The sequence below is a fragment of the Chanodichthys erythropterus genome, chromosome 3 (genome assembly GCF_024489055.1).
Source record: "Chanodichthys erythropterus isolate Z2021 chromosome 3, ASM2448905v1, whole genome shotgun sequence".
NCBI classification, from domain to species: Eukaryota; Metazoa; Chordata; class Actinopteri; order Cypriniformes; family Xenocyprididae; genus Chanodichthys; species Chanodichthys erythropterus.
Genome location: NC_090223.1, coordinates 61,681,885 through 61,698,725, shown reverse-complemented (window position 1 = coordinate 61,698,725; position 16,841 = coordinate 61,681,885). Strand labels below are relative to the sequence as shown.

The 16,841-nt window shown below is 41.1% G+C and overlaps 1 protein-coding gene and 1 pseudogene across 1 annotated transcript; one reads left to right on the top strand and one right to left on the bottom strand.

Annotated features, from left to right (window-relative positions):
- LOC137007702 (uncharacterized) overlaps positions 1-16,841 on the top strand; it is a 1,237,067-nt pseudogene that overhangs the window by 880,057 nt on the left and 340,169 nt on the right.
- LOC137014174 (zinc finger protein 239-like) lies at positions 6,433-11,507 on the bottom strand. Its single transcript, XM_067378357.1, has 4 exons — positions 11,441-11,507; positions 8,979-9,098; positions 6,960-7,243; positions 6,433-6,801 (listed from the first exon to the last, which is right to left on the bottom strand). Exons 1-4 carry the CDS (start codon positions 11,505-11,507, stop codon positions 6,433-6,435), a joined length of 840 nt encoding a protein of 279 aa, XP_067234458.1.

Here is a 16,841-nt window from a genome sequence, read left to right as displayed (position 1 = left end):
GATATGGTATGGGGAAATGCAAGATGTATGTTAAAACATGTCTGTGCTAACAATGTGTGGAAAGCTACAGCCACTAAGAGATGTTCCAAATATGGTAAAAGGATAGAGGCTTCGGCCTTGGAGGTTAGAGATATAAAAGTGAGGGGAAGCTTTCGTTCTTGGTCTTACACTCTGCAGCTACTTGTGTTTCTGTCTGACCTTTCTTGCAAGAAATAAAAGCTTTAAAGACAATTGGACGTGTTTGTCTCTTATGCAGTAGTTGCTCAAGTCGGAGTTGATTTTTTGCCACAACACCTCTAAGTGAAAATGTCCAAATTGGGCCCAATTAGCCATTTTCTCTCGCCAGTGTCATGTGACTCAATAATGTTACAAAGTCTCAGGTGTGAATGGGGAGCAGGTGTGTTAAATATGGTGTTATTGCTCTCACTCTCTCATACTGGTCACTGGAAGTTCAACATGGCACCTCATGGCAAAGAACTCTCTGAGGATCTGAAAAAAAGAATTGTTGCTCTCCATAAAGATGGCATAGGCTATAAGAAGATTGCCAAGACCAATATTTGCATATGCCAGCCCATGTTCCCAACATTATGAAAGGCATTAGACAAGGGCAAACATGTTACATTAGCATGTTGCTAATGTATTGTTAAATGTGGTTAAAGTTACCATCGTTTCTTACTGTATTCACGGAGACAAGAGCCGTCGCTATTTTCATTTTTAAACACTTGCAGTCTGTATAATTCATAAACACAACTTCATTCTTTATAAATCTCTCCAACAGTGTAGCATTAGCCGTTAGCTACGGAGCATAGCCTCAAACTAATTCAGAATCAATGTAAACATCAAAAATAAACACTGTACTTACGCGATTAGACATGCTGCATGACGAACACTTTGTAAAGATCCATTTCAAGGGTTATATTAGCTGTTTGAACTTTTTTTATGTTGTTTAAGGCAAGCGCGAGCTCTTGGGGCGTGGAGCATGAGATTTAAAAGGCCACACACCCTGAATCGGCTCATTTCTAATTATGCCCCAAAATAGGCACTTAAAAAAATGAATTAAAAAAAATCTATGGGGTATTTTGAGCTGAAACTTCACAGACACATTCAGGGGACACCTTAGACTTATATTACATCTTTTAAAAAAAAGTTCTAGGGCACGTTTAAAATCTACAAGAGACTTTGATTATTATAATATAAACTAATCTAACACAAACTCGCACAAACATTCATACACGTTGCAGAAAGAAAGGAAATGAGAGAGAAAGAGTTTTAAGAGAAAGTGAAATGATGATCGTATATGGAAATACAATTTATTTATTTATTTATTTGTGTAGCCTGCCTTATTTAGGCAATTCTCACTGCATGTATAGTTATTACCAAACAAACTATAAAACACAGTTCTTCCTCTTTTCATTTCTATTTTAAAAATCATTAAACATATGTGGCAATATGTGCATATAGCCTGCAAATATAAAACACCCCCCTGACTCTTTTTGTTACATGTCAGTTTTAATGGCCAACAATAGCCAAATACCCATTATAAAAGTATTAGCAAAAGGTACAAGAAGTTACAATAAAAAAATAAAGCAAATGATTCAGTCAAACATACAAAGTCAGCGCTCTAGTAGGCTACAACAGCAAACTATAAGTTATGAGATTTCACTTTTAGTTAAACAAATTATAGATTTATGAGACCAAAGATCACCCATTAGATTTACAAAAGATGAATTATAATATGTTTAACCCTTACAGAGACATCAGAGTCAGCGGCAAACATCAGAAGGATTAGCCGAGGTTAGGCTGTTCTCAGCGGGGTACATGAGCGCCGAGCGCCCGGTGATCGCCTGGATCTCACAACTCCAAATAGGTGCTACTCTTTATCAATAAACCACAAATTTGAGCTTTAAACAAGTACACTCTTGCCTGAAAACTCTTAATACTACATATCATGACATAAAAACAGTAATATGTTTAAATTACTGTTGGACGCTTACTGGTTAGCTTACTCCCATTCTGGGATACCTGGCTGTCTCAAGTCTGTGCAAGTCACCTCTCGATGCATCCTCGATAAAAGGGGCGGATCAAGAACACATCCAAGGATTTGAACTGTACTTGGCTAGATGTGAACTTTGAATTGGGACAGTACTTGGACAGCGACTGATGACGTTTCACACAAGTATAGACAAGAGCACATATTGAGAAACGGCTAACTATGTATGAATGAGGCATTTCACGGTTGCTCCTCATCCACAACCTGGATAATTCAACAGCAGCAACAGAACAACAGTGCCAACTATATGTGGAGAGGAGAGATTTGGCTGTATCTAACTTACACAGAAGAGACATTTTTTCTCAGCACAAAGATGAACTACTTATCATCTGTCATTCAAGAACATGGTTTCTCCTATCACTGTTATGCTGATGACACACAACTCTACCTCTCATTCCAACCAGATGATCCTACAGTTGCTGGTCGCATCGCAGCCTGCCTGACAGCCATTTCTGTCTGGATGAAGGACCACCACCTTCAACTCAATCTTGCAAAAACGGAACTGCTTGTGGTCGGTGCCAACCCAACACTTCATCACAACCTTTCAGTTCAACTTGGGTCATCAACCATTACTCCTTCCAGGACAGCTAGGAACCTTGGAGTGGTGATGGATGATTCTTTAAGCTTCACAAATCATGTTGTGACAACGGCCCGGTCCTGAAGATTTGCCTTGTACAACATCAGGAGAATTAGACCCTTCCTATCGGAGCATTCCACACAAATTCTTGTCCAAGCTCTTGTTCTACCCAGACTGGACTACTGTAATGTTCTCTTGGCTGGCCTTCCAGCATGCACTGTCAAACCTCTACAACTGATCCAGAATGCTGCAGCAAGACTGGTCTTCAATGAACCGAAGAGAGCGCACGTCACTCCTCTCTTCATCAGTCTGCATTGGCTGCCAGTAGCTGCTCAAATCCAATTCAAGGCTCTGACGTTTGCCTACAGAACGACCGCTGGCTCTGCACTGCTATATCTTAACTCGCTACTTCAGACTTATGCGCCCTCCAGAAACTTGCGTTCTGCAAGTGAACGGCGCCTTGTGGTGCCATCACAAAGGGGCAAAAAAAAATCACTCTCTCGGACCTTCTCCGGGTCTGTTCCTGGCTGGTGGAATGACCTGCCACGCTCTATCCGAGCAGCTGAATCTTTAGCCATTTTCAAAAAAATGCTAAAGACGTTTTTCTTTTCGCCAGCACTTGACCCAGTAATAGTAGCACTTATCTTGATTTCTATTTTCCTTCCATCTATTTGTGTATTAAAAATAGGGATGTCCCGATCAGGTTTTTTTGCCCTTGAGTCCGAGTAATTTGATTTTGAGTATCTACCGATACCGAGTCCCCATCCGATACTTCTATAATACATAAAAAAAAGAAGAGTGGAAAAACAGATCCAGGATGTTCCTTATTTTTTATTTAATTTACCTTATTCTCCAGACTACCGCCCCGCATTTTGCGGAACAGTCCCAAAATTGGGAGCTTTGTCCCGCGTCCCACAAGACTTAAGTAGTGTCCCGCATTTCATTTATGTATACCTGAAATTACAATACAACAGTAAGAAATATAATAAAAACTGTGAGCATTTAAAAATCTATTTGTGCAGCCGTCATATTCTAGCTGTGAAAATAACAAACCAACGCAATCAGAGAGAGAGGTTTTCCCGCTGATGACAACTGAGTGGACAGTGCACAGGGATAAGTGGGGCCTCATCAAAGTCGGTAAACACAACTACACCAGCAAGGATTTCATCTTCTATTCTGGATAAGAACCTCAAGAGCTGCTCAAAGCTGCCTAAATCGATGATTTAAAGCAGGGGTATTCAACTAAAATTTTAAGAGGTCCAGTTAGAGAAAATTTCTTAAAGCAAAGGTCCGGAAGATCATAATGTCTAACTAGTTAGTGTGATATATATTATATACATTTTAAGTAGCCTAGTAGTTGTATCACTATCTGCATGTAATTGATTCCTGACTGTCAAATCAAACGAATTCAGTACAATTCAAAAATGTTTTGACAATATTTATTGACACGTAAAATAGAACTGAACAAATATGTTTGACTGTAGATATAATGTTCTCTCATTAGCTAAATAAAATAGAGCTACATTTCAAAATAAGAGAAAATAAACAAAAAAAATTGTGCATGTTCTGACTTAAGTTGCCACATATTCACAGGTTCGAATCAATAACTCGTGAGCCAAATTACATAATAACACCTCTTTTGAATTATTTCACACTCCACTGCTGGTTCTACTATAACACTTATTTTGGAAAAATGTATTTTTGCATTCACTTTTTTGTATTTTTTATTATAAAAAAAATAATGAATAACTTATAACGTAATACACTGCACTATTGACATTTTTCCATAATAAGTGTAGTAGTATCTACTATCAAGACATCAGTGATGTGTGAACTGAATTTGGTGACAGTACAGTGTGTTACAGTGAAGTTATTACATGTATTTTTCATAATGAAGTTCATAATTTCTTAGTGAAGTTATTGAATATTTTTCATTATAAGAAAAATTATAAATTATTAAAAAATATATTTTTCCTAAAAGAGTTGTAGTATAACCAGCAGTGATGGGTGAACTGAATTTGATGACAATGCAGTGTGTAACATTGAAGATATTGACTGTTTTTGTAGTAACGCTTTTCAGGTTTTGCACTTTGCAGTCGGTCCCTTCGGATCTGTCTCTCAGCCGTCTGCGCACATAGACGTGCATTTTGTCCACTGCGGAGGAAAGCTTGTTTTAAGGAAAATTAAGTTGTAGCTGCTTGCCTACGTTAAAAAGTTAATCTCACGAGTTTATCTACGTTTATCTCACGAGTTATTTATCCGGAAAATTTGAATCTGTGAAAATGCGGCCAACTTTACTCTCCCTTTCTCCGTCTCACTCGCCTGTTTCTCGTTTCTCTCCCTTTCTCCGTCTCACTCGCCTGTTTCTCTCCTTTTCTCCGTCTCTGTCACTCGTCTGATTCTCCCCATTTGTTTTCTACATGTATCGCTATCTTTCTTTTTCTTTCTACCGTCTTTTCAATGTGTAACTTGCCTGTAACTCTCGCATCTGTCTGCACAGTCAAAGATTACCGCCTGAGATGCGCGGACTTGATTGGCTGAGTGGTATCACGTGGAATAGTTTAACTCGCATGCAATTGGTCCGTGCGTTTCTACCACTACCGTAAAGACTACAAAAGCTGCGTCGGTCAAAATAGAAGCGTCCCGTCAGGTTTTAAATCATAACCTTCTGTTTTGGCTGTAGGTTCGGGTCCGTACGGGGCGGCTTTTGGGTCCGGACCCGGACCGCGGTCCGCCATTTAGTGACCTCTGATTTAAAGCATGTAATCATCCATTCTGATGGCAAATATTTCCAACGAACGGCAGCGATCAAGCACCACACACGGAAATGGTCAAGCACCTATGGAAAAACGAGATATTCTCCATTTGTTTTAACCAATACAAAATTGCGACGTTCAGACACGACTTTCTATTCACGTTTATAGTTCATTTAATGCGGGTTTTATGGCGTTATTATAATGAAAAATGTTGAGAGTGCATCACGAGAGCGCATCAAATGCGCGAGCAATCTCTCCTCAAAGGCAGATTCCCCTGCACAAAACTGGAGGTGTGCGCGCTCTCGCTCAGATATAGCCTACATCTGCGTGCTCAAACTTTGTCCACCTGCATGTGCAGTCGTGAATCTAGAAGTTTCTCCTCTCTAGGATTTAATGTTGCCATAAGCGCAACATTATAGAACCCACCAGCAGAAACATTAATCGGCGCATATGCCAAGTTTGTCAACAAGTGTAAATCCCTATTTACGTTGCGTAATAGTAGTAAATTTATCTGTCTCACGTGTCCCGCATTGTCCCGCAAAGTCACATAGTGTCCTGCAACAGATCAATAGAATAGCCAGGTGGTCACCCTACTCCAGACCGCAGACATACTCGCACTTTCCGCTTCAAGCTGCTTCTGTGTTCTACTTTGCCGGCATTTAAACAATAGCGTCTCTGCAACAAAGTGATGTCATGCCGCACGCGTTGCTGTTTCTGTGTGGATTCAAAAGGGTCTAACTCTGTGCCACCGCATAACTATAGATGTGTTCAAAAATAATGAGAATATATATACATATATCCAAGTCCTGATCGGGAGGTAACATCCGATTCCGATCGAGTCTGAAACCACGTGACCGGGCCCTGATTTCCGATCACGTGATCGGATCTGGACATCCCTAATTAAAAAAAATAATTCTTGCTACAAGCACTTTACAAAGCACTTATGTACTGTTGTTCTCATGTTGATTTGATTGATTCTACTATTCTCATTTGTAAGTCGCATTGGATAAAAGCGTCTGCTAAATGACTAAATGTAAATGTAATTGATTTCAGAGTGTGGCGATGTGGATCTTCATGTGTATCTTTAGGTGGTTTTTAAAAGAGAAACTCTTTCCACACTGATCACACATGTGCCGCTTCTCTCTGCTGTGGATCCTCTCATGTGTTTTCAGATGTTCTGACCGACTGAATCTCTTGTCACAGTGTGAACACTTGTAAGGTTTTTCTCCAGTATGAATTCTCTGGTGCTGTTTTAAATGGGTTGCTGTAGTAAAAGTCTTCTCACACTCAAAGCACATGTACTCTCTCACACCAGTGTGTATTTTCTGATGTTCATTTAAATATGACAGCAGTGAAAAACTCTTTCCACACACAGAACATGAATGTGGCTTCACCTTTGTATGAACTCTCAGGTGTTTCTTTAAGGTTGATTCCCCACGAAATGTTTTGTCACATTGAACAGTCTCTCTACGGTGTGGATCCTCATGTGCTCTTTAAGGTGTGATGATTGCGTGCAGCTCTTCCCGCACTGATCACATGTGTGTGGCTTCTCTCCAGTATGAACTCTCATGTGAACCTCAAGATGTTGTTTGGTTGAGTAACTTTTTCCACACTGATCACATGTGAACGGCTTCTCTCCAGTATGAACTCTCATGTGAACCTCAAGATATTGTTTGGTTGAGTAACTTTTTCCACACTGATCACATGTGAACGGCTTCTCTCCTGAATGAACTCTCATGTGAATCTCATGATAATGTTTTGAGAAACTCTTTCCACACTGACTGCAGGTGAAATACTTCTTGGCTCTTTTCTTTAAAAATGTCTTTAATTCTTCACTCTCCTTGCTTTCTTCCATCAGGTCTGAAATAAGAGAAAAAATATTCATTTAATTTTCAGTAAATCAAAATAATTTAAAGAGAGAAATATGAAGTGAAAGGTCATAAAATTGAGACTTGTTGTGATAGACAACTGGAACAAAACATTACGATCATTTTGATGCATTTGCATAAATTAGTTGCATATGTCCCTGAAACTTTAACATTAATCTTCCAATCGTAAAGGACCAGCAGTCGTTCTAACGACAGAATCCAGTGGTCTGGTGAAGGTATAATGTGTGTACGTCTTTTCAGCGCTCCTGTGAAGTTCACTTAATTTTAGAATTTAGTCTCAATTTTACTTTAGCTGCTCGTTTAATCTGACTCCAATTTCAAATGTTTTTACAAGATTTACTTAAGACAATCAGCACTGAATGGACGTCTTCTGGCTACAGAATTTCCCAAATAGCTGATCTGCCACCTTCCCTTAAATAATTCTTAATAATTTATAAATAATATTAAGAAAATAAAGAAAACATTGCTCTGAAATATTTTGAGTAATATATTTGATCAATGACAAAATTATCTAATGTGATATTAACAGCCATATTTTGACATCAACTTTTAGGTTGATATTTAATTAATTTTCCTAAAAACTGTAATTATTAAGGGCCGTTCACAGCAGACTTTTCCTTCCACTGACTTCCTTTCATACACATGTGGGACACCAGAAACACAAGATCAAGTGAAGTTTGCAGTAAAGTGGAGTAGATTGTATATTTAAAAATTTGAGTGATTATTATTCGTTATTTATGTTTTAAAAAAAATATATCACAAGTCATATGTTGACATTGCCGTGTCTGTAGAAAGTTCACATGCTCAAAGTCTAGACTGACTGCATCTTTAAATGTGTTATTATCAGTGTCCTACATGATTCACTCAACCCTGTTACTTCTGACATGATTTTCCTACTTTTAAAACCAGAGGATTTCTTAAAACTGTGACACCAGGAAGTGACATCATCTGGGCTCTCTCTACAGCATGATGGGAGGACAAGAAAATAGCCTCAATCCATTGTCTCAGTTTTTACACAATTGAATGACTGCATTCATCAACCCTGTTACCAAAGTTACCGTAAGAAGAGATTTTGCTCAAGTTACACTCACAACCCTGTCAGCCATTCTGGAAAGATCATTTACTTCATACATTTTGGTGTTTACAGTTTATTCCTAAAAATAACAGCGTTGAAAACTGTATTGAAAATTCCTCTATTCTGGTAACACTCCTGCAAATTGTGAACCAAATGAAACAAATGCAAAGTGAAGTTAATAAACGTAATTTCGGGAGGAGTACGCCCATCTAATCTTCCAATTAGTACCGAGGTATAAAACCAGCATCTTACCTCTTCCTGTTGTTAGTTCTTTTGGCATCCCTCCTCCTCCCCTTCTCCTCCTTTTGTACTTATTTTTGCCTGTTATAGGGGGGCAATCGGAGCTCGAGTAGGATATTCTTTCCGAGCCCCTCTATAGCAGACATCAAGCCAAATCTGTTTACCACTTACGCTAAGATTATATGGGCACACAAACTCATGAAATACGTAAATATTTAGTTTGATCTGATGTTGACAATCAGTATGAAGGTTTCTCAAACTGAGCATGTTAAAAATGAACATTATGTATCATTTCATAGTTTGACTGTTTCTCTAAATGTGCAGAAGTGCTTGAATCTTTCTAACATGAATGTTGTTCAGCATCATGAATGAATGAAGAATAAACACCAACCTCTTTGTTCTTCAGTATCTTCAGTGTGTTTCATTCTGCAGGGTTCTGGATCACTCGTGTTCTCTCTGTCCTCTTTAATAAACTCAGTCTTTGCAGATTTCAGCTCTTCCTGATGCGCTTCTGATGGGAATATTCCAGCATTTATTGATCAACTGCTGTGGGAGGAGCTTCAACGATGATGTGACTGCTATGGGAGGAGCTTCACTGATAGTGACCTGTAGTGGGTGGAGCTTCACTGACTGAACCACAGATTGGTTGGAGGAGCTGATCTGCCCAAATCAAGAATATCAGTTACTGTGTTTGTTTTTATAGGGTTAAAGACGGAAAAAAATCAAATTTTAGTATCTGCATCAAATTAAATGTACAAAAGCTAATTTAAATAGAAAACCCATTAAATGCAAGTGTCTATTTTAATGTTTCAAATTACTTTTGTGAAAACCAAATGTTTTAATGTCCCATTATCATTTCGCAGGGCTTAAAGTTTTCCGGCACCGTGCCGGATCTCCGGCGTGCGGCATTTGGCTGCGGAAAAAAATATAGTCCTACATTTGTCTTGACTTGCTATCACGCTTCATTTCATTCATACAGTTTGCACTCATTAATTATCATATCGTACAATGTTTTTCACATTCAAGTAGACATTGAATAGTAGAAAGTGTGTATGATGTAGTGTTTTAGTTGATAGCAGCCTACTTTTGACAAAGCTGATTTCTGAGAGACGCAAGAGAAACGCGGCTATTTGATTTACGAACGCGCTGCTCATTTCATAGTTTTCATCATATTTGTGTTTCATATCGTCTATCATCTCGCAAGGTTTAAAACATTTAAATACATATCAAATAGTAGAAAATTTATATGATGCAGTATTTTATTGATGTATTAGAATAATTTTGACAAAGCTCTGATTCATAGACGCCGATTTATGTTTCTGCCGGTGGGTGCCCAGTGCCCCCCAAAAAACCAACAGAAAAAAACATATTATATTACAGATAAATCCGCATTCAGATTATGTGTTTCCTAATAGTCTTGTGGTAGAATTTTTGTTAATAGAGTCAGAGGTTCAGTCATCTTATAATCAGTGGTTCGAATCTGCCCTCATTTAGTCATTTTTCCTCATAAAGTTTAAAGAAGTTCATTAATGTTTATATATCAGGAGCAGGGACATGTTTGTGTGCATTTTGTTAGTGATTTCCCTGGAAAGAAGAGTCAAGCGATAGATTGACGCACATTTCTGAAGACTACACGAGCCGCTGTTCCTCAGCATGATTTCAAAAAACAACACGTTTCAGTGCTAGGTTGCTTCTTATTTAACTCAAACCAACGTCAACTGGATGTTTTATTTGCATTAAATTCCTGCAGCAAGATGACAATTTCGACCCGAAAGCACACTCTTTTCACAAGTGTTGTCGCTCTCGTCATGCTCTCGTCTCGCTGATATCTGATGCAAGGAGAGTTTGAGTTTGAGCGCGCGCATGTATCTGATCGAGAGCAGAGCCATTTGTGCTCGCGCATCACTTGGATGCGCTCTCTATGTTTGCCATTAAAAAAAACTATAAAAAAGGGTGAAGATTGTGTCTGAACGCTCCAATCGATTTTTTTTATATCGAATTTTTATTGGTTAAAATCATGGAGAATCATGGAGAATATCTCGTATTTTCTCGTGGGTGCTCAACCATTTCCGTGGGTGCTCCAGCCCGGGATCGGCGCTTGCTCTGATTTCTGAGAGACTGTCACGGTTCATGGGTTCACTTTCTCGCCCTCGTGTGGTTGTGGTGTGTGTTGCCTGTGAGTGAGTGATTGTGTGGGCGTCACCCACCTGTTTGATTGTGATGTGCTGCCAGCCGTGTCTTGTTCTGTGTTTGCTATATCTCGTGCGTGTCTACATGGTGTCTTTGTCAGTTCGTTGCAGGCTGTCCCGGTGTCGTGTTTCTGTGTTCACTTCCTGATTTCCTGGAGTTCTGGACTTTCGTCTTGTGCCCGCGTCTGGGTTGGATTATTCCTTGGTTTCTGATACCCGCTGCAGCCCTGCGCCACCCTGTTCATCTGCCTCTGCACGCCATCGCTTCAGCACGTCTCTGTCACTGCAACGACTGCCCATTTGGAGTGAAGTTATTGTATAGCGTATTCTGTCAATAAATATTGTTTTACTTGCACTTGGACCCTCTCTCCGTGTTCATTTCCTGACAAAGACACAAACAGCGAGGCTATTTAATTTGCGCTGTGCTCAGTTTACACTCATTCACTTCACACACACATTAGCCTATTGCGTAATAATTTTAGAGATTTATGTAATTTTGTGCTATCCCTCGGCTCACCTGTTATTCATCAAACTCAAGGAGTGACTGACTACTTTCCCATATACTGGAGTAAGACCATGGACGTCTCTGGAGCTGTCGTGAGCTTTCTTACAGATTGCTGTACCGCTTCAGTTCACGCAGAGAGCACATGAACCGACCACGTACCTGTCAACGCTCCCGTTTTTGCTGGGAGTCTCCCGTATTTCACACCCATCTCCCGCCCCCCTCCCATTTTGCTATTTCTCCCGGGAAATTTCCATAATTTGTATGGCCCAAACATCGTTATAAGAAGAAGAATCAAGTATTATTCCAAGGTTGTCCAGCTGCCAGATCTTGTATGAAACACATTCTACTCCCGCAATCGACACATCATACAAATTCAAACCTATTTGTGACCTCAACCTGGCAACCTACAAACCCGTTGCGCTGTTGATATCTGCGCAGTCCATGTGAGAAGTTGAATCAAGGAACGAAAATCATTTTCAAATAATGTTTTTATATTTTTTATATTACAAATCGATTAATTTGAACCTTTTAATTGAGCGCAGCGTTAGTTCAGTCAGGCCACGTAGGCATAGTGCCGCGACCAGCTGACACGGTCAGCTGTCAAATCGCTCCAATCATTACCATTCTCCTATTAGACACGGGATATATATACGTGGCATCGCTGCTCGGTAAGTATGCTCAAACTGCTCGCAAGCTTTGCGTTACAGTGACAACAGCATGAAAAATACGTTCACGTTATTTCTTGCACATCTTACCTGCTGCTTCCTGGTCATGGATACTTCGGACATCTTAGGACAAATCCTTTCTGAAGAGTCTCCGGACGAGATCCTGGATCATTATACCGAAGACAGCGATCCAACCCAGCTAGTGAGACGCAGCTCTAGGATAGCAGCAAGGAATCCTTTTTCCATCAGCGAATGGCCCAAAGAAAGGATCTTGGCCACTTTGTACTCTCTTAACGTACAAGTGCCTCCGAATCTGGATCACGATCAGATCCTGTCATTCTTACAAGAAGTCAATCAAGATCCGCAGCCCGCATCCACCAACGTATCTTCTCTTCCCCGATCTACCGGTCGCAAAGCCACGGAGAAAAGAAAAAATATATCCACTGATCAAGCATCTTCAACTTCAAAGAAGGTTAAAACATCTAATCCCCCTCAAGCTTCAGCACAACAGGGAGACGACAGGGTTCTCACAGCGCTGCTATCAATCCAAGGATCCCTCTCCGACATGGACAACAGGATCCAGGCGCTGGAATCGCGCTCGGTTTCTGCACCTCGGGCGATGTTTGACGGGCAGACTTCAAGCTCGACATCAAACTGCGCACTTTTTCCCGACTTGGCTCTTCCCAGAAGATCTCTCGGATCAGCTTTACCTGCCGCTTCCACCGGGGTGCCCTTTTTCCCCCCAGCAGCTGCTATTTCTTCCCAACTGCGCGCTCAAATCCTGTCAGGTAATGACATTAACTTGGTTAAAATATTGCTATGCGCAGAAACTAATGAAAGAAGGATTGTGGATTGTGGGGATATATCGGTCATTCTTAAAGATAACGATCTAAGACTCACCAAAAGTTAACTATGGCAGAATTTAACGTTGCCTTCGGCGTGTTCAGAGACATTATCTATGAAGTGTATCCAGACAGGAGAAAGGAATTAGACACCTATCTAGCCATCATCTCGGATCTCGCCATGTCTTACGGAGGCACTCTATTCTACGAGTACCACAAATCCTTTTCATCTAAAGCAGCAATGTACATTCAACGTTTTAATCAGCGTCTGGACTGGTCTGTGGTTGATCTTGCTCTCATTAGCAGACACTTTACAGGCCACCGAGCACTGTCGTGCTCACTCTGCGGCTCGTTTTCCCACACCGCATCTCTCTGTCCTAAGACCGCTTCAACTCAGGACACTAGCGCTTCGCCGCAAGAACAGGTGAAACCTGAAAGACAAACCCCTCTTTGCTATAATTTCAATGAGAATGTTTGTACTCGTAATAACTGTAAATTTTTTCATGCTTGCAGCTATTGCGGGAACAGTCACCCGAAGTTTTCTTGTCCACGCCGCACAAAATTTCTAAAAAAGAAATAAACACTCCGGTGAATACCAAGGAGCTATCTAAAGCCCTGGAAAAGCATCCAAATCGCTGTTTCGTGTCTTACCTCATTCTAGGGCTCATGCATGGGTTCCTAGCTGGTCTTTCCTATCTGCCCACCTTCTCTTTCACCTGTCAAAACCTCCAGTCGGCAATCAAAGATCCACAGGCCGTCGATGATCTGATGGGGAAAGAAATTGAGAAGGGCTACATGATCGGACCCTTCGATCAACCTCCTTTCAATCTATTTCGCATTAACCCTTTAGGAGTCGCAGTTAGGAAATACTCAGGGAAAAAACGTCTAATCATGATTTATCCGCTCCCCACTCTATAGTAGGGGTTCCGAGCATTAACAGTTTAATTCCCTCAGAACCTTTTTCTTTGGCTTATTCCATAGTGGACAACGCTATTAAACTCATTAAATTAGCAGGCAGAGGAGCGTGGCTCAGTAAAGCGGATATTACCGACGCCTTCAAAATCATGCCCTTACACCCCTCTCAGTGGCATCTTTTCGGGGTCAGTTGGCGAGAAAAATTTAATTTTTCAGTCAGACTCACTTTCGGGTGTAAAAGCAGCCCAAAGATTTTCGATACACTGTCTGAAGCACTCTGCTGGATATTACTAAATGATTTCAAACTACCATTCGTTCTTCACCTGTTGGATGACTTCCTCCTCATCGACTTTCCAGAGGCCAACCCATCGCGCAGCATCAATTCCCTGGTTAAAGGGTTCAAAACATTCGGCATTCCTCTTGCAGAAGAAAAAACAAAAGGCCCGTCTCGTGTCCTCGATTTCCTAGGGATCACGCTAGATTCAGTGAAAATGCAAGCATCTCTTCCGCTAGACAAACTAGAAAGGATTAGAGGGTTCATCAGAACTTATTCCCTATTACCTACCTTAACAAAAAGGGATCTTCTTTCTCTGCTGGGCCATCTCAATTTTGCCATGAGGATTATTCCACAAGGTCGTTCCTTCATTTCCAGACTTTTAGATTTGTCTAAAACCGTAGAGAAAATGCATGACACTATCACGTTAGACGAAGGCTGCAGGTCCGATTTAACTTCTGGTCTAAATTATGCGATAACTGGAATGGCATTTCCTTTTTCTACGAAGAAGATATAGAACCTCAGTCAAACTACAATTCTTCACCGATGCAGCTCCTTCCGTCGGGTTCGGGGGTATATTTAACAAACAGTGGTTTGCAGAAAGATGGCCAACAGAACTTAAGGAACTGGCTCCGTCTATCCAATCGACAGCACTCATGGAATTATATCCCATTGTGATTGCTTGCTTATTATGGGCAGACCAATGGACTAGAAAAAACATCCTAGTGTTCTGTGACAACGAAGCCACCGTGAACATTATCAACAAGGGTCGCTCTTCCGTGCCTTTCATTAACCGTTTCATTAGGCGCCTAACCTGGATCTCAGTTATGAATAATTTTACCATTAAAGCTACTCACATTCCTGGGCTGGATAATAAAATAGCTGACTCTCTTTCTCGGTTTAATTTCCAGGAATTCAGACGCCTGTGTTCGGAAGCGGTTTCATCACGACTGGGCTGCCCGGACTTCAGTCAAACAGTCCTAGACTGAATGCAACCTTGCAAAATTACCTTAAATCAGCCGCACACTACATGAGATCAGGGCTAGCAAAAACGACACTTAAAACTTACGACTCGGCGTGGTCGTCTTTTTCAGATTTCTGCAACGCTTTCTCGGTGCCTATACTCCCAGCTAACATTTCTATCACATGTGCTTTCATTGCGCATTGCTTCGAATCCAGGAAGCTTAAGCCTTCTACCATCAAGATCATGATCTCAGGCATTCAATTCCATCTTAGATGTATAGATCCTTCCTCCCAAAGCCTGTTGCAAAATCCCTCCATATGCCTTCTCCTCAACGGGTTAAAAAAGGAAAGTCCCGCTGTTCCAGATAAACGACTACCGCTGTCTCTCTCACAGGTGCACACGATGGTGGATAAATTATGATCAGGTCTCTTCACTCCGCACACAAACTTGCTTCTAGAAGCAGTGTTCCTCACCGCCTATTATGGATTCCTCAGAGGAGGGGAATTCACCATTAACACTAAAAAATTCGACCCTTCTCACGATCTCACAGTTAAAGACATATCATTTCACAACGAATACTTTTCCATCTATCTGAAACATTCCAAAACAGACAGAGATAATAACGGAAGTACCATTAACATATCCAGAACCAACTACGGATATTGTCCCCTCACAGCCATGAACCGGCTGGTTAGCTCACGCAGTAAATCAAACCCTACAGATCCACTTTTCATTACAGAGAAGAGAGAAGCTATGTCCAAGCATTGGTTTGCCTCGCGTCTCCGAACCGCATGCCTTCATTGCGGCATGGACCCTGCGCTTTATACCAGCCATTCATTCCGCATAGGCGCAGCAACCACCGCAGCTTCAACAGTCTCCATACCCATGCTCAAAGCAATGGGTCGTTGGTCATCATCAGCGTATCAACGATACATTAGGCCTACAACTCAGGATGTGTTGTTAGCACAAAAATCATTGAGCAGCTATAAAAAAAAACAAACAAAAAAAACATTCTACCCGTAGTAGTATTCGCACGTGCAGGACGTGCTGCTCTTCTACCCCTCATGCCATATCAGGGGACATGCTGCTTCGCGGTTCTCCCGCTGGGAAAAAAAAAAAAAAAAAAGGGCTGCTGTTTTCTCCCGCTGGAGAGAACACCCTTTGCTGCTATAATTGCAGGGGCTGCTGTTCATCCCTCAGCGAGGGAAGAACACCCCTCACATATATATATAAAAAAAAAAAAAAAGGGCTGCTGTTTTCTCCCGCTGGAGAGAACACCCTTTGCTGCTATACTGCAGGGGCCTGCTGTTCATTCCTCTGCATGGGGATGAACACCCCTCGCTACTTAAATTTAAAGAGGGGCCTGCTATTCTCTTCCTCCTTTTAGAGGGGAGAATACCCCTCTGATAGTCAGTAGGCTCCTTTAAGTATATCTCAATAACTTGTCTTTTCTCTTTTGCAGGAATGGAACAAGTATGGTTTTGGGGGGTTCTACTTCAGGCAAGTATTCCTTCTCATCATGTTGGGGGGTTAATGTTAAAGCTCTTGTATGTCCAATTAATTTTGGAGCAAGAACCCCCGTAAGGAACCATACCGCCAAAGATAATTGTGTTCAATAAACTCAGTAACTTGCCAAAGTGGTCCTGTCTGAAATCGAGCGCAGCGTTAGTTCAGTCAGGCCACGTAGGCATAGTGCCGCGACCAGCTGACGCGGTCAGCTGTCAAATCGCTCCAATCATTACCATTCTCCTATTAGACACGGGACATATATACGTGGCATCGCTGCTCGGTAAGAATGCTCAAACTGCTCGCAACCCTCCCTCCCTCCCCATTATAAGCATGAGCATATTACTGTGCACCTTCTGGTCGTCATCTTCTTTTGTTTCAGATCACTACCTTA

What these genes read in the sequence shown, in the direction of transcription:
- LOC137014174 (XM_067378357.1), bottom strand. Translation starts at nt 11,507, where the DNA reads ATGGGAGGGGGGCGGGAGATGGGTGTGAAATACGGGAGACTCCCAGCA. An exon ending in AAAAACGGGAGCGTTGACAG is followed by an intron (nt 9,099 to 11,440) that starts GTACGTGGTCGG and finishes TATTCCCATCAG; the next exon opens with AAGCGCATCAGGAAGAGCTG. An exon ending in CAACCAAACAACATCTTGAG is followed by an intron (nt 6,802 to 6,959) that starts GTTCACATGAGA and finishes TCAACCTTAAAG; the next exon opens with AAACACCTGAGAGTTCATAC.